At 46.1% G+C, this 25,392-nt stretch overlaps 1 protein-coding gene and 1 long non-coding RNA gene across 4 annotated transcripts in view; one reads left to right on the top strand and one right to left on the bottom strand.

Moving 5' to 3' along the window:
* The window catches only part of LOC309383178, a 474,080-nt gene that overhangs the window by 33,393 nt on the left and 415,295 nt on the right, over positions 1 to 25,392 (bottom strand). The gene's annotated exons all lie outside the window — the stretch shown is intronic.
* EGFL8 (EGF like domain multiple 8) lies at positions 1,299 to 21,885 on the top strand. 3 transcript variants are annotated; one of them, XM_081935384.1, is made up of 9 exons: positions 1,299 to 1,447; positions 2,687 to 2,826; positions 5,057 to 5,176; positions 6,550 to 6,662; positions 8,530 to 8,625; positions 10,086 to 10,250; positions 14,851 to 14,927; positions 15,968 to 16,109; positions 19,539 to 21,885. In XM_081935384.1, exons 2-9 carry the CDS (start codon positions 2,723 to 2,725, stop codon positions 19,586 to 19,588), a joined length of 867 nt encoding a protein of 288 aa, XP_081791510.1. In that variant the 5' UTR covers positions 1,299 to 1,447; positions 2,687 to 2,722; the 3' UTR covers positions 19,589 to 21,885. The 3 variants fall into 3 exon arrangements, with proteins under 3 accessions (XP_081791510.1, XP_081791511.1, XP_081791512.1); XM_081935385.1 differs by lacking the exon at positions 8,530 to 8,625; XM_081935386.1 differs by lacking the exon at positions 10,086 to 10,250.

Genomic DNA, 25,392 nt, shown 5'->3' with positions numbered 1-25,392 from the left:
CGAAAGGACTTTCTGCCTTTAAGCAGCTGTTGGGCCAATGAAGCAAAGCAACCCAGCTCAACGGTCTCTGAAGGTCCCCTCCCTCTCTGCATTCCCCAGAGGGTGATCCTCAGGTCGATTTTCCATCTCCTGATCTCCAGAAAGGCAACAATAGGGTGTCACACAGATGAGGCTGGCCAGCCCCCACACACACGTGTGTGTAGCATAGCACCCAAACCAGCTGTTGTGTTGTTCTGCCCGCCATCTGTGCGCGGGGGTGTGGAAACAACTGGAGAAAGGCTTCACATATGTGCCTCTCAAAGCACACACACCACGGGGTGTGAAAGAAACAATGTCCCGGGAGGGAGCCCAAAAGCTTGACCCTTGAGCGGGATGAGTGCGTAGGCAGAAAAATCTGAATTTTGGCTTCTACAGAAAATAATCTAACATGGGACAGGGGGTGGGAGAGGTCAAAAGCAGGCCAGGTGTCCCCTTTCCCTTTCTCTCTTGGTGGCCCTCTTGTCCTTTTTCCCTGAAGGAACAGATGCGAAGTTCCTTCAGACCCAAAACTGTGCAATCTCTTTGCTTTTAGCCCCGTGCAAAATTTTCAAAATCCCCCGTAGAGTTGGCAGGAGAGAGTGGAAGCCAAAGGATGGCCAGGATTCGAGCCAGCCTCCTGGGGGACTTTCTTCAAGGTTCAGAATAGTCCAGTTTTGGGGGCCTGCCAGATCTGGGGTTGACGTGAGGGCAACCTCAGGCGATAGTGGAGGAGGACTGAGGAAGCTTAGCGGCCTGGCCCACCCAGGCATCCCCCAGCTCTTGCGTTAGGAGGGCTTGTGGGAGTCAAAGCGTCCGGCTGGAGATCTGCTGGTTCCTTTTTTTATTTGAAAAGCCGACATCTGTGGGTGATATTTTCCGTCAGGGCCTGAAATTGGTTCCTGCCTTTGTCCTATTGTGAAAAGCGGTTCGCAAAGGCCTTTGCGGTGCTCCGTCTCTTTGCCGGTGACGCCCAGCCCTGCCATTTCGCACCTCCCTCTCCTCCACACCCCAAATATCTCAGCTTGGGGGGGGTTCTCTCTCTTCCCCCCACAGAATGCCCTGCCACCCCCTCCCCAATCCCCCAAGCGTGACAATGGGCCCATGTGTTTCCGTGGGGGGTGAGGAATTCAAAGGGGGCGGAGGGGACAATGGGGCCCTGTCTGGGCCACTCGCCTCCTCGGCGGGACCAGGGTCGGAGGGCCATGACTCATGCCAGGGGATGAAATGCCAGGGGGCACGGGGGGCTTTGCCATGCTGCAGGGGTGTGTGGAAGCCATCCAAGAGAGGTGGGGACTTGGCAGCTCCAGTTCAGACACACACACATCCCGCCACCATCCAAGCCAGCCCGAGCCGACAACTTCACTGCAGTCAGCAGCTTCTGCTCTGGAGTCTCCAGGCTGGCTGAGGATACGGAGAGCCACAGAAACAGGTATCCGGAGCAAGAGGGTCTGGGAGCATGCGTGAGCGGCTAGGCAGCCTTTTAGGACACAGATCCTGATCACGCATGTGATACCACATTGCAAAGTGGGCAGAAAAAAAATTGTAAATATGCAGGAGCTGCTCGTTTTAGGGATCTGAGGTTGCAAATCTCTGGATCACCAGAAGGGGCAGCAACCTTTGAATGCACTGAGTGGTTGTGGTGCCCTCTAGGGGCCATCCAGAGCCTTGCGGTTCAGCCCTAACTGTTTTTTTTTTTGCCCTCTCCGCTCTTCTGCCTTTAATGGGAGTTTGACAGCTTGAAATTGGGGCTTTGTCTGAGCTGCAGAAAGGAAGACGCTTTGCACTGTCTCTCTCTCTCTCTCTCTGTCTTTCTCTCTGTGTCTTTCTCTGTCTCTCTCTGTGTGTTTTTTCTCTCTCTCTCTGTCTCTGTCTCTCTCAGTCTGTCTCTCTCTGTCTCTCTCTGTCTCTGTGTCTTTCTCTCTGACTCTGTTTCTCTCTCTCTGTCTTTCTCTCGGTCTCTCTCTCTCTGTCTCTCTCTCTCTCTCTGTTGTGTCTTTCTCTCTGTCTCTCTCTCTCACTCTGTCTTTCTCTCTCTGTCTTTCAGTCTCTGTCTCTCTTTCTCTTTGTGTGTGTGTCTTTCTCTCTGTCTTTCTCTGTGTCTCTCACTCTCTGTGTTGTGTCTTTCTCTCTGTCTTTCTCTCTGTCTCTCTGACTTTCTCTCTGTCTCTCTCTCTGTCTCTCTCTCTCTCTGTCTGTCTCTCTTTCTCTCTCTCTCTCTCTCTCTTTCTCTGTCTGTCTGCCTGTCTCTCTCTGTGGACATGCATAGATGCTGCCAGCATTTGGGTCATACATCAGGGATGTTAAAATTTTTGTCTCTGTTAGTAGCATAGGGGAAATCTCAGCCGGTTGTATCATGTAAATTTTGAGTACGATCCTACAGAGGAACTTGATGCTCTGTTGTTGTCATCAAATTTCCTGGGTGTGTTTTGCAAATTGTGACACACATGTACACTCCACTGCAGAGCTGTGGTTTCTGGAGAAGCCAAGGGATGACCGAGAGAACCTTCTGAAAGTGGGGGGAGGGTTCCAGGGAACCCCTTTCTACTGGCTAAGCATTAGGAGGGGGCCAAAGAGACAGGAAATACAGATTCCCCCCCCCTCTCCCTCTGTGTTGGCTTTATTTTATTTTGCCGTTGTCTTGCTTAGCCTTTCTTCTCCGCTCCCACAGGTCCTGGGCTCCGAAGGCTTTCCAGCGCTGTGGGAAATGGGGAGGCCAGCAGCCACCGTTCCCATTGTCCTGCTTTGTGGGAAATTCCTTGTAATATTCCTTCTAAGGGAAACACTTGGCCAGAGCAAGCAACGAGAGGGGTAAGGCGATTTAGAAAGAAGGGAACTAAAGTGGTGAAGTAATACAGAGCTCATACAGCAGCCAGGAGGTTCAAGCCCTAAGCAATTCCTCTTTATTGTTCTTGGGAAGCATCTGAAAACTTTAGTTACGCCTTGGAAACAATTCGAGAGACACATTTGCTTAAAAACACACAACCCTGGCGTGAGTTAACCACTGGTTCGGCTGTGGTTGGCTACTGTTGGTCTTGATGCACTGTGCTAACAACTCAGCAGACGAAAGCGAAGATGCAAAAAAAAAAGGAAGTCCCGTTGTTATTGTTTTTAACAGGAACTAGTATCTGTGGAACTCACTGGCACAAGAATATCCTGAGGATTGCAACACTTTATTTTAAAAAAAGATTCATTAAATAGGAGGAGGATGGGTAATTCTTTACTGTTCTTTTCTTCTCCTCTTGGCAGAGCTCTTGCTAAATTCTGCTGCTTTTTGAATAGAGGTCGTCCTTGAATTATGACCGGTCGGTTAGCGAACATTTGAAGTTATGACAGACCTATCTGGGGGTGACTGACAACCCAGATTTGAAGTTCTGATGGCCAACCCTCTGCGGTCATGTGCCCATACTTAGGGTGTATGCAACCAGCCTCCATTTTCGGCTGTGTGCAGTGTCCTGCAGTCACGCTATCACATTTTATGACGGTTTTGATTAAAACTGGCTTTTACTTCTGATTTGGGCAAAAACGCACCAAGTTTGCTTAATGACCCTGTTTGCTTAATACACTGCAGTGATTCTCTTAGTGACCGCCACAAAAAAGGTCCTAAAATGAAGTCTTTACAATTGTCATGAGTTACGACCTTGATAGGTATAGACTCCATTATGGTCATAACTCGAGAACTCCTTGTAGTAGTGATAATTGTTAATGTCACAATCCATTGATGGTTTTCTTAGTGAGTTTTTTGAAAGTGGATTATCCTTGCCTTCTTCCCAGAGCTGAGAGAATGATTGGCCCTAAGCCACTTTCCAGGTGATGTGTGAAAGAGAAGATGGATTGCTAGCGGGAGAGAATTCAGAGGAGAGGATGGTGGGTTTGGTGTTTCTCTGTTTGTTTTCCTCAAGTGAGGATTGACTCCTGGAGGCCGTGTGGACCAGTCCCTGCAGTTTTCTTCGCCAGGTTTCACAAGTAGGAGACCCATATCTCCTCTTTCCTAGGACTGACTGGCCCAAGATCACCCGGCTGACATTGGGACTAAGAATAGAATAGAATAGAATAGAATAGAATAACAGAGTTGGAAGGGACCTTGGAGGTCTTCTAGTCCAACCTCCTGTCTAGACAGGAAACCCTATACCACTCTGTTATAATGCCTTGGTAAGGCCACACCTGGAATACTGCATTCAGTTTTGGTCGCCACGATGTAGAAAAGATGTGGAGACTCTAGAAAGAGTGCAGAGAAGAGCAACAAAGATGATTAGGGGACTGGAGACTAAAACATATGAAGAACGGTTGCAGGAACTGGGTATGTTTAGCTTAAGAGAAAGAAGGACTAGGGGAGACATGATAGCAGTGTTCCAATATCTCAGGGGTTGCCACAAAGAAGAGGGAGTCAAACTATTCTCCAAGGCACCTGAGGGCAGGACAAGAAGCAATGGGTGGAAACTAATCAAGGAGAGAAGCAACTTAGAACTGAGGAGAAACTTCCTGACAGTTAGAACAATTAATCAGTGGAACAGAAGTTGCCTCCAAAAGTTGTGAATGCCCCAACACTGGAAGTCTTTAAGAAGATGTTGGATAGTCATTTGTCTGAAATGGTATAGGGTTTCCTGCCTAGGCAGGGGGTTGGACTAGAAGACCTCCAAGGTCCCTCCCAACTCTGCTATTGTATTGTACTGTATTTCAGATAAATGGCTATCCAACATCTTCCTAAAGACTTCCAGTGTTGGAGCATTCCCAACTTCTGGAGGCAACTTCTGTTCCACTGATTAATTGTTCTAACTGTCAGGAAGTTTCTCCTCAGTTCTAAGTTCTGGTTCTCTGCTTGATTAGTTTCCACCCATTGCTTCTTGTTCAGGCAGGATTAGAACTCAGTCTCCTGGTTTCCAGCCTGGAGCCTTCACTACTACATCAGACTGGCTCCACGAACAATTCAGCCAAGGGTAAAACGTTCTCCTGCTGTTCTAGGTTTTTCTCTGACCCAATTTTGTATGGATTAGAAGAGACAAATATTGCTTTTTCAGCGTCCTCCCATTTCTACCCACAGCCAAGTGTGTGCCCGAAATATGTTGAGAATCCCCTTAGCCTACAATGAGACGTACGCCAAGCCCCAACACCAGCCATATTTGACGCTGTGCCCAGGACCTCGCGTGTGCAGTTCTTACAGGTATGATCAAAATTTGGGTCAGATGAGGATTCAGAAGGATCTGTGTATCCTGTATTTGTGGCAGAGGAGAGGGAGAGCTAGCTTGGTGGCTCAAAAGTGAGACACTGGTGAAGCAAAGGCACAGCAGCCCCTGCGTTTTCTGCGTCGGCTGAGAAAAGTACATTTTCCTCCCACTGTCCTTACCACTTTATACAGAGGGACTTCTACCTGAGCCCTTGGCAATCGGCATGCATTTATGATGGTTGCAGGATCCCAGGGTCACATGATCGCCATTTGTAACCTTCCCAGCTGCTCTCTGTCAAACAAAATCATTGGGGAGAATGGATTTGCCTAACAATTGTGGCAGAAAAGTCATAAAGTGACCTTAGGAGCATGTGTTGGCACAGGGGTTAAGCTGCAGTATTGCAGGCTAACTCTGCCGACTGCCAGCAGTTTGATCCTGAAGGGCTCACGGTTCACTCGGCCTTCCATCCTTCCGAAGTCGGTAAAATGAGGACCCAGATTGTTGGAAGAAATATGCTGACCTTGTAAACCACTTAGAGCAGTGATGGCGAACCTATGGCACGCGTGCCACAGGTGGCACGCGGAGCCATTTTTCAGCTGAGTTCACCTTTTTAAAAGCCATTTTTCACCCTCCCCAGGCTCCAGAGGCTTTCTAGGAGCCTGGGGAGGGCGAAAAGAGCCCCCCCGCCCCTGGAGGCCCTCCAGAGGCTTCAGGGACCGTCCGGAGGCTTTTCTGAAGCCTTCGGAACGCTTAAAACAACCCTCTGAGCAAACCGGAAGTGACTTCCGGTTTGCTCGGAGGGTCATTTTAAGCATTCCGAAGGCTTCAGGGAAGCCTCCGGACGGTCCCTGAAGCCTCCGGAGGGCCTCCGGGGGGCGGGGGAGGCTCTTTTCGCCCTCCCCAGGCTCCTAGAAAGCCTCTGGAGCCTGGGGAGGGCGAAAAAAGCATGTAAAAATGGGGGGGGTTGCGCGTTGTGCGCGCATGCGCACGGGTGGGCATGTTGCATTATGGGTGCGGCACGCCCACACATGACCCCCCTGCGCTCCCCCCCCTTGTGGCACGCGAGCCAAAAAAGGTTCGCCATCGCTGACTTAGAGAGTACCGTAAAGCATTATGGAGCAGTATATAAATTCAAGAGCTATTGCTACAAAATAGGGCATGACTTAATGAGTACATCATTTAGGGATGGACATTAGAGTCCAAATGACAGTCATAAATTGAGGACTGCCTGTAACTAACAGCTAATGTCCTTCCTTTGTTGTAAGTACCACTGTGGCAGAAAGTAGAATAAATTTACAGAAAACAGATGGGGCTATTTGAGGTTCTCTCCACCCCGCTCAGGAGAATGAACGTGGCTTCTCTTCTGTAGGACGACCTACCGGCTAGCCACGCGGCAGGTGCGGAAAGAGATCTTACAGGCCCACATCGTTTGCTGCCCAGGATGGAAGAAACGTCACCTGGGGGACACTAAGTGCGAGGAAGGTGAGCGATCAAATCCCGTAGAACAATTTCCGATGGACTTTCTGTGCACTAAATACAACAGCTGATGGTTAACAGAGGGATTTGAAGATTAGTGGAATGTTTAGTTTAACCTGTTGACTGTTCTCTCGGTCTGTTTCTCTCTCTGTGTGCGTGTGTATAATCTAACTATCTGTCTGCCTGCCTGCCTGTATCTATCTGTCTGTCTGTCTGCCTCTATCTGTCTGCCTGCCTGCCTGCATTTATCTGTCTGTCTGCCTGCCTCTATCTGTCTGTCTGCCTGCCTGCCTCTATTTGCCTGCTTGCCTGCCACTATCTGTCTGTCTGTCTGTCTGTCTGTCTGTCTGTCTGTCTGTCTGTCTGTCTGCCTGCCTCTATTTGCCTGCCTGCCTGCCTCTGTCTGTCTATTTGCCTGCCTGCCTGGCTCTATCTGTCTATCTGCCTGCTTGCCTCTATTTGCCTGCCTGCCTGCCTCTATCTGCCTGCCTGCCTGCCTGGCTCTATCTGTCTATCTGCCTGCTTGCCTCTATTTGCCTGCCTGCCTGCCTCTATCTGCCTGCCTGCCTGCCTGCCTGCCTGCCTCTATTTGCCTGCCTGCCTGCCTCTATCTGCCTGCCTGCCTGCCTGCCTCTATCTGTCTATCTGCCTGCCTGCCTCTATTTGCCTGCTTGCCTGCCTCTATTTGCCTGCCTGCCTGCCTGCCTCTATCTGTCTATCTGCCTGCCTGCCTCTATTTGCCTGCTTGCCTGCCTCTATTTGCCTGCCTGCTTGCCTGCCTGCCTGCCTGCCTCTATCTATCTATCTGCCTGCCTGTCTGCCTCTATTTGCCTGCCTGCTTGCCTGCCTGCTTGCCTGCCTGCCTGCCTCTATCTATCTATCTATCTGTCTGTCTGTCTGTCTGTCTGTCTGTCTGCCTGCCTGCCTGCCTGCCTGCCTGCCTGCCTGCCTGCCTGCCTCTATTTGCCTGCCTGCCTGCCTCTGTCTGTCTATCAGCCTGCCTGCCTGGCTCTATCTGTCTGCCTGTCTGTCTGTCTGCCTGCCTGCATCTATCTATCTATCTATCTATCTATCTATCTATCTATCTATCTATCTATCTATCATCTATCTATCTATCTATCTATCTATCTATCTATCATCTATCTATCATCTATCTATCTATCTATCTATCTATCTATCATCTATCTATCTATCATCTATCATCTATCTATCTATCATCTATCATCTATCTATCTATCTATCTTCTATCTATCTATCTATCTATCATCTATCTATCTATCTATCTATCTATCTATCTATCATCTATCATCTATCATCTATCATCTATCATCTATCTATCTATCATCTATCTATCTATCTATCTATCATCTATCTATCTATCTATCTATCTATCTATCTATCTATCTATCATCTATCATCTATCATCTATCATCTATCATCTATCTATCTATCATCTATCTATCTATCATCTATCTATCTATCTATCTATCTATCTATCTATCATCTATCTATCTATCTATCTATCATCATCTATCGATCTATCTATCTATCTATCTATCTATCTATCTATCTATCTATCTATCTATCTATCTATCTATCTATCTATCTATCTATCTATCAACTATCTATCGTAAAAGGGGAGGACAATTTATAGTTTTTTTCTTTTTTCACCTCTAATATAAGCATAAGCATAAACATGACAAGATAAATAAATACATACATACATGCATACAAAATTATGCATGTACCCATATGTATTATATGACACGGAGATAGGAACACAACACAACCTCTCTTGGGCCTTAATGAATATGCTTGGTGCACTAAGTGTGGAGACACGCGGTGAGCCTTCCCCTCTCCTTTCTCCCCCCAGCCATTTGTCACAAGTCATGCCAGAATGGAGGCAGCTGCATCCAACCAAATAAGTGCCAGTGTCTGCCTGGCTGGGGCGGACGGTATTGCCAGATTGGTGAGTGGAAGGCAGGAGTCTCGGGGATTTGGTTCCTGGTCCTGCGTCTTCTCTCTTTGCTCAGATTTTTTGGGTCTCTTACTTCTCCCATCAGGCCAGTAGGCAGGTTTCTCTTTTCATGTGGGCCAAATTTGACAAGTGAGCAGTGGATTTTTTTTAAAAGGGTGGGGTTCTAGTCCTTATGATTATTGAGGGCTATGTAGAAAATGTATGTAGCTTGCCTTCAGAAGTTGTGGGAGCTTCATCACTGGAAACTTTCAAGAAGAGACTGGACTGCCATCTGTCAGAAATGGTGCAAGGTCTCCTGCTTGGGCGGTGGGAGGGGGGTCAGACTAGATGACCTACAAGGTCCCTTCCAACTCTATTAACCTGTTTAAAAAATACTACCAGTTGCATAAACAGGATCAAATGGCTCTCACAAGATTATGGTCCTTAATGCAGTGCTTCCCTAACCAGGATAAATTAGGCAAAAGTGGTTTTTGTTTTGAGCATTGACATACAAACGCTTTACTCATCACAATGAGTTTTCCCTACAGTCAAATCGATATTACGGAGGTGCAAAAAAATCGATATTACGGAGGTGTGTATGTTTCTGGATAACTATAGATAGTCCTCGACCTACGACCACAATTGAGCCCCAAAATTTCTGTTACTAAGCAAGGCACCTATTAAATGAGTTTGCCCCATTTTTACGACGGTTCCCGCCACGGTTGTTAAGCGAATCGCTAAGTTAAGTTAGTAACTCGGCTGTGAAGTGAATCTGGCTTCCCCATTGACTTTGCTGGAAGGTCTCAAAATCACAGGACAGTGCAACCATCGCAAATATGAGTCAGTTGTCCAAATTTTGATCACGCGGGATGCTGCAATGGTGTCCTAACTGTGAAAAAGAGTGGTAGGTCACTTTTTTCCCCAGTGCCGTCGTCACTTCGAACAGTCACTAAACGAATGGTTGTAAGTCGAGGACCACCTGTAAAACAAGAGTTTAAAACAGTACGGCTGTTAAAACAAGGGCATTCTAGGCATGGGGGTTATCTGGGGAATGCCCTCTTAATGCCCTAGCCCAAGAGCGTCAAACTCGATTTCATTGAGGGCCGCATCAGGGTTGTGTTGGACCTCGTGGGGTGAGTGGGTGAGGCCAGGATGGGCCTGACCAGCTTGATGTCACTTATGTGTGTGTTGGGGGTGTCCATGGCGGCCCCAGAACTCTGCCAGCTAAAATGGAGCTCAGGAGGCTGCGATAACCTCCTGCAACCCACTGCCAGCAAAAATGGAGTTCGGAAGGCCCCCAGGTCTTGAATTTGACACCCTGCCCTAGCCAAATACAATGGTCACCATCCTTGGTCAGAGTGATACACGTATCAGGATGAATATCGTTCCAGAGGAAAAGATTTGACCAGAGGAGGATATCCTAGTTAAAACCATTCTGATCACTCTTTCATTTGTGCTTCTGGTTTGTTTAGATGTGGACGAGTGCAACACGCCGCTTGCTCGCTGTGCGCAAGACTGTCTTAACACTGCTGGCAGCTACAAGTGCCAGTGTCGGGCTGGGTACGCCCTTGAGCCAGATGGCAAGAGCTGTCGCCTGCTTCCCACCGGCCAGGCCGTCCCTCTACTTGGCACCAAAGGTGGGTGTTACGCAGGGATGGGTTCCTGCCAGTTCTATAGAAGAGGTTCCACAAATCTACAGTGCCATTTAGAACCAGTTCCAGCTTCCTCCCCCCATCCGTCTGCACATCATCAAGATGAAGAGCGAGTGGAGGAATTCTGGCAGTTGAAGTCCACAAGTCTTAAAGCTGTCAAGTTTGAACACCCTTGGGTTTTTTTTTCTAAAGGGTTAGGGGTACAAGGTTCTTGTACCTTGACAGCTTTAAGACTTGCACGCTTCAAACGCCAGAATTTCTGAGCCAACATGACGGGAGGAGGAATTCTGGGAGTTGAAGCCCACAAGTCTTAAAGCTGTCAGGTTTCAAGACCCCTAGGGGTTTTTTCGAAAGGGTTAGGGGTGCAAGGGTCTTGTAACTTGCTTTAAGACTTGCGTGCTTCAAATGCCAGAGTTTCTGAGCCAACATTTTGGTTGCTAAGCAAGAGCGTTGTTAAGTGAATTTCACCACATTTTACAAGTTGGCCATGCCCACCCAGTCACATGGCCAGCAAGCCACTCCCGCAAAGCAGGCCACACCTACAGAAGAGGTTGTAAAAAAAAATTGAAACCCACCACTGGTGTTACGATGAACCGAGAGCTTGAAGTGTGAAAAGGCTGGGTGTAGAGAAGCAATGGGAAGAAGCAATCTAGAACTAAATAGAAATTTGCTGACAGTGAGAACAATTAACCAGTGGAATGCCTTGCCTCTAGAAGTTGTGGGTGCTCCATCACTGAAGGTTTTTATTTTAGTTATTATAGAATAGAGCTGGACGGCACTTTGGAGGTCTTCTATTCCAGCCCCCTGCTCAAGCAGGAGACCCTGTACCATTTCAGACAAGTAGCTGTCTAATGTCTTCTTTAAAAACCTCCAGTGATGAAGCACCCACAACTTCTGAAGGCAAAGCTGTTCCATTGGTTAATTGTCCTCACTGCTAGGAAGTTTCTCCTTCATTCCAGGTTGCTTCTCTCCTTGGTTAGTTTCCATCCATTGTTTCCTGTCCTGCCTCCTGGTACTTTGGAAAATAAGTTGACTCCCTCTTCTTTGTGGCAGCTCCTCAATTACTGGCATGCTACTATCATGTTCCCCCTAGTCCAGTGATGGCGAACCTATGGCACTTGTACCACAGGTGGCACGCGGAGCCATTTGTCAGGACACATGAGGTGCTGCCCTTTCAGCTGGGCAGCGCACATATGCGCGCTGGCCAGTTGAGTTCACCCTTTTTTAAAGCCATTTTCACCCTCCCCAGGCTCCAGAGGCTTTATAGGAACCTGGGGAGGGCGAAATGAGCTTCCCTGAAGCCTCCGGAGCACAAAAAACCAGCCCTATGGGCAAACTGGAAGTTCGGGAACGGACTTCCGGTTTGCTCGGAGGTTCATTTTGACTGCTCCGGAGGCTTCAGGGAAGCGTCCTGAAGGTCCCTGACGCCTCCGGAGGGATTCCGGGAGGGCGGGGGAGGCTGTTTCCCGCCTCCCCAGGCTCCTATAAAGCCTCTGGAACCTGGGGAGGGTGAAAAAAGCATGCAAAATATGGGGGGGGCGCATGTGTAGTGCGCGCATGTGCACTGGGGGGGTGTCACGCATTGCATTATGGGTGCGGCATGCCTGTACACACACACCCTCCGCTCCCCCCACTTATGGCACGTGAGCCAAAAAAGGTTCGCCATCTAGTCCTTCTTTCCTCTAGACTAGCGAAACCCAAATCCTGCAACTATTCTTCATACGTTTTAGCCTCCAGGCCCTTAATTATCTCAGTTGCTTTTCTTTCCACTCCCCCCCCCCCAAAAAAATTTATCCTTTGATGTTAGGAAGTTTCTCCTTAATTCCAGGTTCCTTCTCTCCTTGATTTGTTTCCCATCCATTGCTTCTTGTCTTGTCTTCTGGTGGTTTGGAAAATAAATTGACCCCCTCCTTTTTGTGGCAGCATCTCAAATACTGGAATACTGCTACCATCTCTCCCCCCCCCCCCCCAATCCTTTTTTCTAGTCAAACCCAAAATCCTGCAACCATTCTTCATATGGTTTAGCCTCCAGGCCTTTAATCAACTTAGTTGCTCTTCTTTGTACTTCCCCCACCCCCACCCCAAAGTCTCAACATCTTTTATGTAATGTGGTGACCAAAACTGGATGCAGTTATTCCAGGTGTGGCTTTACTAAAGCTTTATAAAATAGTACTAATACGTCACATGATTTTGATTCTATGCCTCTGTTTATACAACTAAGGATTGTATTAGCTTTTGGGGCTGCCGCCGCATACTGCTGGCTCATGTTAAAGTGATCGTCCACCAGGCGTCCAAGGTCCCTCTCACAGTTACTGTCTTTGAGCCTCCTCGTCTCATGGCAAAGCTCACCCAATAGCTGGGACTTTCCTTTTTGACTCAAGCCAGCAGCTCCTGGCTGATACAGGAGGGAGTGGCAGAAGCACTCACAGCTGTCAAGCAGCTGCACAAGAGAGTGTCTCAAAGGACCCTGAACGCATCACCTTCTTGTTCTTGTTTTAAACACGCCGGTCTGTGGTCATTTAGCTGCACAACAAGCGCACAGTCCAGTTTGCATCTGATGCTTCTGCTTTGGTTGTGCCGAGGTGCAGATCATGAGGGCCGAAGCGCGGTGAGAAGGTGATGCATTCAGTTTCACAATTTCTCTGCTGCAAGAGGAAATGCTCTTCGCCGGCAACTGTCAGGGTTCCAAGTAACTCCCCCAACGAAAGAAGACTCTGAGGCTTGAACTTCCTCAAAGTTCCACTTTATTAGAGATGTCATATTGGCACATCTGGGAAAACCCGAATCTGGAAGCTTCCAGGTTTCCTCCCCCCCCCCAAGTGAAAGCTCAAGTCACTGCCCAACACCCACATGTCCATCACATGGGCCAATCAGGCACCATCCAAAACTGGAGATGCCTCCCAGTCACACCATCACAGCTGCAGGGCAAGGTGTCCTTGACTCTCTGAGAAAAGAATGTTATTTTGACTATATATCTCCCCTACTCCATATAATCCCCCCTCCCATTTTCCCACAGTAGAAATTGTGGCAGGCCTGAAGGCCCAAATATAAAAGATGGCTTCCAGGCCTGACAGTGACAGTGTTGTGGCTTTCTCATTACAGCTGGATAAATTTTTCGGCTTGTGTAATATATATATATAATTGTTTGTTGTTTCTAGTCTGTTTCTCCTCTGGGGAGCGTTTGATTCTCAGAAGGAAGTGAAGGGCTGTCTTGGGCATAAAAAATGAGATAGAAATCAATACAATACAATACAATAGCAGAGTAGGAAGGGACCTTAGAGGTCTTCTAGTCCAACCCCCTGCCTAGGCAGGAAACCCTATACTGTTTCAGACAAATGGCTCCCCAACATCTTCTTAAAGACTTCCAGTGTTGGGGCATTCACAACTTCTGGAGGCAAGCTGTTCCACTGACTAATTGTTCTAACTGTCAGGAAATTTCTCTTTAGTTCTAGGTCACTTCTCTCCTTGATTAGTTTCCACCCATTGCTTCTTGTTCTACCCTTAGGTGCCTTGGAGAATAGTTTGACTCCCTCTTCTTTGTGGCAACCCCTGAGATATTGGAAGACTGCTATCATGTCTCCCCTAGTCCTTCTTTTCATTAAACTAGGCATACCCAGTTCCTGCAACCCTTCTTCATATGTTTTAGTCTCCAGTCCCCTAATCATCTTTGTTGCTCTTCTCTGCACTCTTTCCAGAGTCTCCACATCTTTTCTACATCGTGGTGACCAAAACTGAATGCAGTATTCCAAGTGTGGCCTTACCAAGGCATTATAAAGTGGTATTAACACTTCATGTGATCTTGATTCTATCCCTCTGTTGATGCAGCCTAGAACTGTGTTGGCTTTTTTGGCAGCTGCTGCACACTGCTGGCTCATATTTAAATGGTTGTCCACTAGGACTCCAAGATCCCTTTCACAATTACTACTGTTGAGCAAGGTACCACCTATACTGTACCTGAATCAAACTGCTTGGTAAAAAAAATGGAAACAATTCTAGATATATTTGTAAGAAAATGGAGCATCCTAGATCAGCGAATCTGAGGTTACTATAGGGTCCCGCAGGTTAAGATCTGTCAACTATCCACAGATAAAAAGAGCCACGTACAGGTACTTACAACAGTTTGCTTAGTGACTGTTCAAAGTTACGATGGCACTGAATAAGTCCATTTTTCACAGTTGCCACCTTTGCAACATCTCCGTGATCAGGTGATCAAAATTCAAAGGCTTGGCAACTGATAAGTATAATCTTTATTGCCATTGTACTTAAATACAATGAAATTGGTTGATACTTATGACCATTGCTGTGTCCCCAGGTCACGCGATCCCCTTTTGCAACCTTCTAGCAAGCAGAGTCCACGGGGGAAGCCAGAGCCACTTAACAACCAATGGCTAACTTTATCAATGGCCACGATTCGCTTAAAAAAAGGCGGGGAGAATAAGTCGTAAAACGGGGCCAAACGCACTTAAACAAACATCTCACTTAAGAACAGAAATTTGGGGGCTCAATTATAAATGTAACTCGAGGTCTAACCTGTCCCCGTTTTGGTACAGCTCCACTCCACGTTTTCTTCATTTTTCTCTTGCAGTGCAAACTTTAGGAATTCAGGAGACAATTCCCAATGAGATCCAGGAGCTTCAAGCAAAAGTGGAACAGCTGGAAGAGGTGAGGCTCTGCTCTCTTGAAAGATAACACTCTCGAAGCAAGGTTCTAGACCCGTGATGGCGAACCTATGGCATGCGTGCCACAGGTGGCACACGGAGCCATGTTTTGTAAGCACACCAAGCGTCAGCTGCAGCTTGCATGTGCGTGCCGGCCAGCTGATTTTCGCTCTTCTGGAGGGCCGGAGGAGGCCATTTTCACCCGCCCCAGACTTCAGAAAGCCTTCGGAGGTTGGGAAGGGCGAAAAACAAGCACAATGGGCCAACCGAAAGTTCAGGAACGAACTTCCGGTTGGCCCGTTGGGGCTGTTTTTCACCCTCCCCAGGCTTCTGGAAAGCCTCCAGAGACTGGGGAGCAGTCCCTCACACACCCATACCCGCTGTGGTGCAGGAGGCCAACTGGGCCACGCCCACCATGGCCACACCCACTCAGCAACTGGGCAGAGTGTCGGCGTTCCAAATACCATGCATGAAATCAATCAGAGACCAAGGCAGAATCATCCTTAAAGTTCCAATTTAATCATACAGACATGTTGGCACGGCTGTGGAATTTCAATTCTGATTCTCTTCCTGGAATTCCACCCAGTTGAAAGTTCGTGATCTATCCCTACACCCCATAATCCATCATATGTTCCAATCATCATCTTCCACGCTGGCATCTACACCCCTCTGCTTCCGCTCAGGTGTCGGAGACAAAAGATGACCTTGAGCTTCTAGAAAAGAATGACAACAATACATTCCACAATCCTACTCCTTTCTATTCCCCCCTCCCATCTACTACACTAATGAAACAGCATAAGAAATTAATAGAAAGTGTGGCAGGCCAAAGATCCTAAAAGAAACATAACTACAGGCCTGACACAGAGAACCCGTTGCTGAAATCTTTGAAGCCCACCCCTGGGAGAGAGGGTTAAAATGGGTTTGAAAACGGGAGGGATTCAGGGTTTCTCCACGGGGAGAGGAGACCAAAATGGGAAGCGCCTCGCTCAGGAGTCCAAGGGGAAGATTCCTAATCAGCGATTTGGTCCCTTCCCTTTCCCTCAGCGCCTGGAGCAAGCCATCTCCATCCTGCCAACCTCCGTGGAGCCCAGCCAGATGAAGGAGATGTGGGACCGCCTTCGTTACTTGGACCATGTGGAATCGCTTAGCGAGCAGCTCCTTTTTCTGGAAGAGAAACTGGGAGACTGTGAGTATCGGAAAGTCCTGCCCACAATTCATGACAGACAGTCCTTGACCGGCCACGATCCGTTCAGTGACCGTTCCAAGTTACGGCACTGGAAAAAAGTGACCGTTCAGGGAAGCGCAACGGCCAAGTCCAAGAAACTGAAATGGAACAGTCCACATGAACAAAACGGGGGAGCAAGGAGGAGATGGAGGCAAGGACCGGGCTGTACCATCTACTGGGGGGGGGGGAGTCAGAACTCTGATCCAGAAGTGAAGAGGGCAACGAGGGTGGCTTGGGATCCACTCCGCTCCCAGGTCTCGTTGCACATGTGGCTGAGTCCAGCCCCCTCCCCACCCGTTTCAAAAACCCCTTCTTTGCTGCAAGGCGCTGTGCCCATCACTGAGGACTATTGCAGTGTCCCCACGGCTACCTGACTACAGTAAAATTAAGGGCACTTGCCAACCAGCATGGACCGTGTTTCCCTGACCCCCAAAATAAGCACTTGGCCTTATTATTTTTGAGGTGCAGGAGGCAGCGAGCGTGGTCGCCTCATGGCTGCTGCTATGCTGCAATATTTTTGGGCAGGGCTTATTTTCGGGGGAGGGATTATTTTAGCGCATGCGCTCAAAAGCCCAATTTGCCTTATTATCCGGGGAGGTCTTATTTTCAGGGGAATACTGATGGTTGCAGCATATTGGGGGTCACAATTGTCAGTTGTGACATCTCTGGCAGGTTTCTGACAACCAAAGTAAAGAGGAGAAGACTGAATCGCCTAATGACCGCAGTGACATGCTTAATGAGTGTAGCATAACCAGTCATAAAATTATAAATTTGACACTTAATTAGTCCCTCGCTTAGCGATGGCAGTACAGGTAGTCCTCGACTTACAACACTTCGTTTAGTGACCGTTCGAAGTTAGAATACAACGGCACAGAAAAAAGTGACTTAGGACCGTTTTTCACACTTACGACCGTTGCAGCATCCCCATGGTCACATGAATAAAATTCAGGCCCTTGGCAATGGACTCATATTTATGACGGTTATGCTGTCCCAAGGTCATATGATCCCCTTTTGTGACCTCCTGACGAGGAAACTCAATGGGGGGAAACCTGATTCACTTAACGGCCTTGTTAACTAAGTTAATAACAGCAGTGATTCACTTAACAAATGGGTTAGTCGTAAAATGGAGCAAACCCCACTTAACAAATTTCTCACCTAACCACCTACATTTGGGGCTCAATTGCGGTCGTGCGTTGAGGACTACCTGTAGTAGTTGTCTTGTAGCTTGGCAATTTTGTGAGAGAATCCAAGCCTTAAAAATTCACAGTCCCAGGTTCAAGCCTTCCTATTTCCTGGTTTGACTTTATAGGGAAATAATAATTCATCTGATGTTAAGACTATGGCTCTCATCGCATTGACCATTGGTCACAGGGTTGGCAATCTTAAGAGAGAGAGACAGGCCGTTGTAAATCAAGAACTATCTGTACTGCTATTACTAGCAGAAGACGTAAAGTAGAATAGAATGGAATGGAATAGAATAAGAGAGTTGGAAGGGACCTTGGAGGTCTTCTAGTCCAACCCCGTATAGGTAGGAAATCCTACCCTTCAGACAAATGGTTATCCAAAATCTTCTTAAAAACTTCCAGTGCTGCAGCAGCATTTATAACTTCTGGAGGCAAGTTGTTCCACTGATTAATTGTTCTAACTGTCATGAATTTTCTCCTTATTTTTAACTTGCTTCTCTCCTTGATTAGTTTCCTCCCATTGCTTCTTGTCCTGCCTTCAGGTGCTTTGGAGAATAGTTTGACTCCCTCTTATTGGAAGACTGCTATCATGTCTCCCCTGGTCCTTCTTTCTCTTAAGCTAAACATACCCAGTTCCTGCAACTGTTCTTCATATGTTTTAGCCTCCGGTTCCCTAATCCTCTTCGTTGCTCTTATCTTCACTCTTTCTAGAGTCTCAACATATTTTTAAACAGCCTTACACTTACACGAGAAAAACCAAAAGTACAGGTATAGATTGGGTAAAAACAGGTTTAATAACACAAATTGTGAGGGATCTTGGAGTCTTAGTGGACAACCAATTAAATATGAGCCAGTGGGTTGCGGGGACAGCCAAAAAAGCCAATGCAACCCTAAGTTGCCTTAACAGAGGGATTCAATCAATATCACATGAGGTACTAAGACCACTTTGCAAAGCCTTAGTAAGGCTTTAGTTAATAAAGTTAGTAAGACCACACCTAGAATACTGCATCCAGTTTTGGTCACACTACAGAAAAGTTCTTGAGACTCTAGAACAGGGGTCTGGGAACCTGTGGCTCGGGAGCTGCATATGGCTCTTTCATCCCTCTGCTGCGGCTCCCTGTTGCCGGTCGGCACCACAATTTTGAGAGGAGCTTCCAATTTGGGGTGGGGGGTAAGCATGGCACACCAGGAGGGGACCCTATGGCAAGGGGTGAGCTTTTCCAGTCAGCTCCATAATTGATAGGGCTTTCAGTTAGGACAGGTAGAGGAAAAAGGATGCTGTGCTAGGAGCAGACTCTATGGTGGGGGAAGCGGACTTCCGGTTGGCTCCAGAATTGAATGGGGGGGGGGGGGGCTTCCGGTTAGGAACTTTGCGCCTCCCGGTGTTTTCTTTTCTGTGGGAAACGGGTCCAAATAGCTCTTTGAATGTTTAAGGTTGCCAACCCCTGCTCTAGAATAGGTGCAGAGCAGAGCAACCAAGATGATTAGGGGACTGGAGAATAAAACATATGAAGAACGGTTGCAGGAACTGGGCATGGCTGGTCTAGCGAAGAGAAGGACCAGGGGAGACATGATAGCAGGGTTCCAATATTTGAGGGGCTGCCACAGAGAGGAGAGGGTCAAGCTGTTTTCCAAAGCACCTGAAGGCCAGACAAGGAGTAATGGATGGAAACTGATCAAGGAGAGATTCAACCTAGGAACAAGGAGAAATTTTCACGCCGTGAGAGTGATCAACCAATAGAACATAAGTTTCCTTAAGAGGTTGTGGGAGCTTCATCCCTGGAAGTTTTCAAGAAGAGACTGGATTGCCTTCCGTCAGAAATAGTGTAGGGTCTCCTGCTTGGGCGGGGGGTTGGACTAGATGACCTACAAGGTCCCTTCCAACTCCAAACATTTTACCTGCCTGGTAAAATTCATTCTGGTTCATCCAAAGATTACTTGCCTTTTAGAAGCCACAGCTTTGAGTGGCTTAATTAAACATCTTACAATAGCAGAGTTGGAAGGGACCTTGGAGGTCTTCTAGTCCAACCCCCTACATTTGGGATCATTTCACTACAGTACTAATGTTGATATTAGTTCTGGTGCAGGGACAGCCTGGGCGTTAGAGCAAATCCCTCTCCAAAATAAAACTTGGTTTGATTTTATTTCTAGGCTGGTATTTTCAATTCCCAGGCCTCATTCTTTCCTTTGGTGTCCTTACTCGCAGGTGCCTGTCAAAACGATAAGAATGGCTTTGGCTACGACCTCACCCGGTGATGCCCAAATCTTGGGACTCAAACTGGATCAGCAGAAAACCAGTCTTTTTTCCTCCCTAACTCTACGCTGGTGGGTCTTGTCGTTAGAAGCTCAAATTAATTCCTTTTATTTATGCTAGCGGGCACGGCTTATTAATTTAAAACGAAACACAGCAGTTTGCAACTCTGCTGGATCCATTACGGACAAAGGCTGCCTTCACGTCCCACCGAAACTTCCAGATGCTCACTCCTGACAGCCCAGTGGCATCCATCCAGAGTTAAGCCTTTTTATAGCTGCTTTAGTGGGATGAGAGAAACATTGTTTTAAGAGACTTTGGGCGAGTTTAATCTCGGGATGGAATAGGTTGATTTGGTATATTCTGCACATTTGGCCCCTTTGGTTCTTGACGGAGCTCCAGAATTGATTCGAGGATCCAGGTTAAGCCAACAGAGTTTTGATACCTCTTTTAATTTTCTCCCAATTTCATTTCTTTGCTGAAATGTACATGCTGTTCATGCGAGGATCCATGCAGTGGTGGGTTTCAAAATTTTTTAGAACCTCTTCTGTAGGTGTGGCCTGCTTTGTGGGAGTGGCTTGCCAGCCATGTGACTGGGTGGGAGTGGCTTGCCGGCCATGTGATTGGGTGAGTCTGGCCAACTTGTAAAATGTGGTGAAACTCACTTAACAACGCTCTTGCTTAGCAACCAAAATGTTGGCTCAGAAAGTCTGGCATTTGAAGCACACAAATCTTAAAGCTGTCAAATTAAGCTGTCTTAAAGCTGGGGACTGGAGACTAAAACATATGAAGAACGGTTGCAGGAACTGGGTATGTTTAGCTTAAGAGAAAGAAGGACTAGGGGAGACATGATAGCACTGTTCCAATATCTCAGGGGTTGCCACAAAGAAGAGGGAGTCAAACTGTTCTCCAAGGCACCTGAGGGTAGAACAAGAAGCAATGTGTGGAAACTAATCAAGGAGAGAAGCAACTTAGAACTGAGGAGAAACTTCCTGACAGTTAGAACAATTAATCAGTGGAACAGCTTGCCTCCAGAAGTTGTGAATGCCCCAACACTGGAAGTCTTTAAGATGTTGGATAGCTATTTGTCTGAAACGGTATAGGGTTTCCTGCCTAGGCAGGGGGTTGGACTAGAAGACCTCCAAGGTCCCTTCCAACTCTACTATTGTATTGTATTGTATAAATTACAAGACCCTTGCACCCCCAACCCTTTAGGAAAAAAACCTCCAGTGGTATTCAAACTTGATAGCTTTAAGAGTTGTGGACTTCAACTCCCAGAATTCCTCCTCCAGTCATGTTGGCTCAAGAACTCTGGCATTGAAGCACGCAAGTCTTAAAGCTGTCAGGTTACAAGACCTTTGCACCCCTAACCCTTTAGAAACACCCCCCCCCAGGGATATTCAAACTTGACAGCTTTAAGACTTGTGGACTTCAACTCCCAGAATTCCTCCTCTCGCTCTTCATCTTGATGATGTGTGGACGGGCGGGCGGAGGGAGCTGGAACCGGTTCTAAACGGCACTGTGGATTTATGGAACCTCTTCTATAGGAGAGCTTAGAAGTGGCAGGAACCCACCCCTGGATCCATGCCTCTTTCGCATCTTTTTCAAGTACTTTGTGGTGAGTTGTATAAACTATGTTGTGCTAAGAGGCAATCCGGACCTCTGGCCTCCTTCTCAGTACCTTCCTCTGCCTGGGTGGCAGAGGTGGGTTGCTAATTTTTTTACTACCGGTTCAGGTGCGCGCATTGGCAGAAACGTCCTGGCGGGTGGGCAGAGCCTCCCACTGCCTCTACTACCAGTTCGGCCGATCCGATGAGTGGGATTACAATTCACAACAATCCCAGCCAGCCAGCAGAAGATTATGCTAAAGGAATTGCTTGTGTGGCTAAATTTCCTTCTTTGGGTTTGAAAGGACTCCATTATTACAAAGTTCTATATTTTATGCATATTTTTATTTGGTTATTGAACACTGAATTTTAATCAGGAAGTTTCCCTGGTCCTGTTTTTTCCCAGTCACACTAGAATTCATTGTTACTAGTTTTTTTAGACTTACTAAATCATTTTTTTTTAAAAAGAGAGAGAGAGACCAAGAAGTCAATTTATGCCTATGAATTATGAAGGCAAACATCCTTTGAGTTGTGATAGGCTTGTTACCTTGGTGGACTGTTTTTGTACTATTTTAACATTGTTTTTAACTCTTTTAAACTGCCTAAAGCCAAGTGTGAGTGGCCATAAAAATGGAAAATTAGAAATACAAACAAACAAATAAACAAACAAATAAATAAATAAATAAATAAATAAATTTGCTGGATTTAACAACATAAGATTGCATAATTCATTATTATTAACCACAGAACTGTTTTTGCTGGGTTTGCTGAGAATTCTTGAAGTTGTAGTCCTAATATTTAAATCACCAGATTAAAGCCCATTTTAGATAGTGACTTGCAACTGTTCTCTTCAACTGCAAGCAATTGCCTTCTACATTATTATTCTCAAGATGTACATTTTTGGTGTGTAACACTTCAACTCCCGTAATCCAACAGGATGGCTAATGCTGCACCCAGCGCAACCATTAGTCACATATAGCACATAAACAGCCTAAGAATAGAGGTCGTATTCACACAATACATTAAACTACAAACCAGTTAACAAACCACAATAACTGCATTTATGTTACGGTATGTGTTAAGTCAAATCAAGTGCATAATGTGCTGGTTATGTTAATATCTAATGAAATGTACTTGATTTGGGCTTTTTCACTATAGTTTGTAAACTATGAGTTATGATGTGTTTAAGCAGTGTCCAAATTTTCTACATTTACCACATTAGTAAGGTGGCATAGTTGTTAAAGAGTGCAGTATGGCAGGCTAACTCTGCCCACTGCCAGGAGTTCTATCCTAACCAGCTCAAGGTTGACTCAGCTTTTCATCCTTCTGGGTTTCATAAAATAAGGACCCAGATTGTTGGAAGCAATATGCTGACTCTGTAAACTGTTTAATGAAGGCTGTAAAGCACTATGAAGCAGTATATAAGTCTACGTGCTATTGCTGGTGTTCTAAGGAACACCAACAAAACAGGACTCTACAATTACTTAAATCTTTTTTCTAAATGTTACGACTGAATCTTGCAGGATCATCAAATCTTTTAGTGTTCCAACCAAAATCTCTCACAATTTTGGATAAGAAGACATAGCACAATACCAATGAAGAAGAAAAATAACAGCTCCCAAAAGAAACTAGCATGGCTGCATAAAAAACTCTCTGACAAATTGACAGACAAAAAAGATAAGTATAAAAAGTGGAAGGAGGGGGACATAATGAAGGCAGAATATCAGCAAATAGCCCGAGCCTGTAAAGATGAAGTGAGGAAAGCTAAGGCTCACAATGAAGAAAGGCTTGCCACAAAAGTAAAAAATAACAAGAAAAGCTTCTTCCAACATGTTAAAAACAAGAAAAAAGTTAAGGAAACAATTGGTCCATTGCTGGGAAAAAGTGGCAAGAAGGTGACAAGCAACAGGGAGAAAGCAGAACTATTTAACTCATATTTTGCATCTGTCTTTACACAAAGGGATAAAACAGTCCAACCCATCAAAAGCAGCACCACAAAAATCAGATTAGGAACACAAGTTGAAGTAGGGAAGAAAATGGTAAGTTAGCACCTGTCTACCATAGACGAGTTCAAATCACCAAGACCGGATGGATTACACCCCAGGGTTCTGAAGGAACTGGCAGATGAGATCTCAGAACCACTGAACTATATCTTTCAGAGATCCTGGAGCACTGGGGAACTATCAGAGGACTGGAAAAGAGCTGATGTGGTTCCCATCTTTAAAAAAGGGGAAAAAATAGATCCAGGAAACTATAGACTTATCATCCTGACCTCAATACTGGGAAAGATTCTGGAAAAGGTAATCAAGCAACGAATTAGCGAACACCTAGAAGTAAACAAAGTAATAGCCAAAAGCCAACATGGGTTTGTCAAAAACAGATCATGCCAGACTAATCTTATTGCATTCTTTGACAAAGTGACAAAATTAGTGGACCAGAGAAATGCCGTCGATATAGTTTACTTGGACTTCAGTAAGGCATTTGATAAGGTAGACCATAACCTACTACTAGACAAAGTAGAAGAATGTAGGTTAGACAGCATCACCACCAGATGGATTCATAACTGGCTGACCAACCGCACTCAACGTGTAGTTCTCAATGGAACTGCATCTACATGGAGGGAAGTATGCAGTGGAGTACCCCAAGGCTCTGTTTTGGGCCCAGTACTCTTCAACATCTTCATCAATGATTTGGATGAGGGAATAAATGGGGAACTCATCAAATTTGCTGATGACACCAAGCTGGCAGGAATAGCCAACACTCCAGAAGATAGGCTTAAGATACAGAAGGATCTCGACAAACTTGAACATTGGGCACTATCTAATAAAATGAAATTCAATGGTGAAAAGAGTAAGGTTCTACATTTAGGCAACAAAAACAAAATGCACAGGTACAGTATAGGTGGTACCTTGCTCAATCATAGTAACTGTGAGAGGGATCTTGGAGTCCTAGTGGACAACCATTTAAATATGAGCCAGCAGTGTGCAGCAGCTGCCAAAAAACCAACACAGTTCTAGGCTACATAAACAGAAGGATAAAATCAAGATCACGTGAAGTGTTAATACCACTTTATAATGCCTTGGTAAGGCCACACTTGGAATACTGCATTCAGTTTTGGTCACCACGATGTAGAAAAGATGCGGAGACTCTAGAAAGAGTGCAGAGAAGAGCAACAAAGATGATTAGCGGACTGGAGACTAAAACATATGAAGAACGGTTGCAGGAACTGGGTATGTTTAGCTTAAGAGAAAGAAGGACTAGGGGAGACATGATAGCAGTGTTCCAATATCTCAGGGGTTGCCACAAAGAAGAGGGAGTCAAGCTATTCTCCAAGGCACCTGAGGGTAGAACAAGAAGCATTGGGTGAAAACTAATCAAGGAGAGAAGGAACTTAGAACTGAGGAGAAACTTCCTGACAGTTAGAACAATTAATCAGTGGAACAGCTTTCCTCCAGAAGATGTGAATGCCCCAACACTGGAAGTCTTTAAGAAGATGTTGGATAGCCATTTGTCTGAAACGGTATGGGGCTTCCTGCCTAGGCCTCCAAGGTCCTTTCCAACTCTGCTATTGTATTAAGGTTGTGAGATTTTGGCCTCTTTCATTCATCTTTTTATTTCGGGGCCCAACCTAGGACCATTGGCAATGTCTTCATGGATCATCAATGGTCCTCAGGTCACAGATTTAGTTTTATCGTTTGACCACAGGCTCTACTGCTCCTGAACAGGAAAAAACGGAAGTTCTTCCTACTGCAACAAAAGGAATCTAGCTGAAAAAGATCACCTTCAATTAGGACAAAATCTCAGTAGCCATGTTAGTTCTCTTGAATCCGAATCATGCCTTTCTTCAAAATAACTACAGTATTATTTGGAATATTCCAAGTTACAGCTTGACAAACTAAGTGTGCCTGTGTATCATTAGATTGTCCCAAGAAAAAGCACACCCACATTTGATTTATTGTAGTCTGCTATTTGTTCCCAATACTAAATTAATTTTACTGCACTCTATTGTGTCCGACTGTATAAATAAGTCCTCGACCTACAACTGCAATTGAGCCTGCAATTGCCATCGTAAGTAGTGATGGTCGTTAAGGAGGTTATCACGTGACTACACACCCAATTTCATGACTCTTCATTTTTCACAATCGAACGAATGCAGCAGTCATAAAGCAAACACTGCGGTTAAGCAAATCCATTGGAGGATA

Source organism: Natrix helvetica (genome assembly GCF_964273705.1).
Source record: "Natrix helvetica genome assembly, chromosome: 1".
Classification (NCBI taxonomy): domain Eukaryota; kingdom Metazoa; phylum Chordata; class Lepidosauria; order Squamata; family Natricidae; genus Natrix; species Natrix helvetica.
The sequence above is the reverse complement of the archived record's forward strand: the minus strand, read 5'-3'. Positions and strand labels throughout refer to the sequence as shown.

What these genes read in the sequence shown, in the direction of transcription:
- EGFL8 (XM_081935384.1), top strand. Translation starts at nt 2,723, where the DNA reads ATGGGGAGGCCAGCAGCCACCGTTCCCATTGTCCTGCTTTGTGGGAAA. An exon ending in CAGAGCAAGCAACGAGAGGG is followed by an intron (nt 2,827 to 5,056) that starts GTAAGGCGATTT and finishes TTCTACCCACAG; the next exon opens with CCAAGTGTGTGCCCGAAATA. An exon ending in CGCGTGTGCAGTTCTTACAG is followed by an intron (nt 5,177 to 6,549) that starts GTATGATCAAAA and finishes TCTCTTCTGTAG; the next exon opens with GACGACCTACCGGCTAGCCA.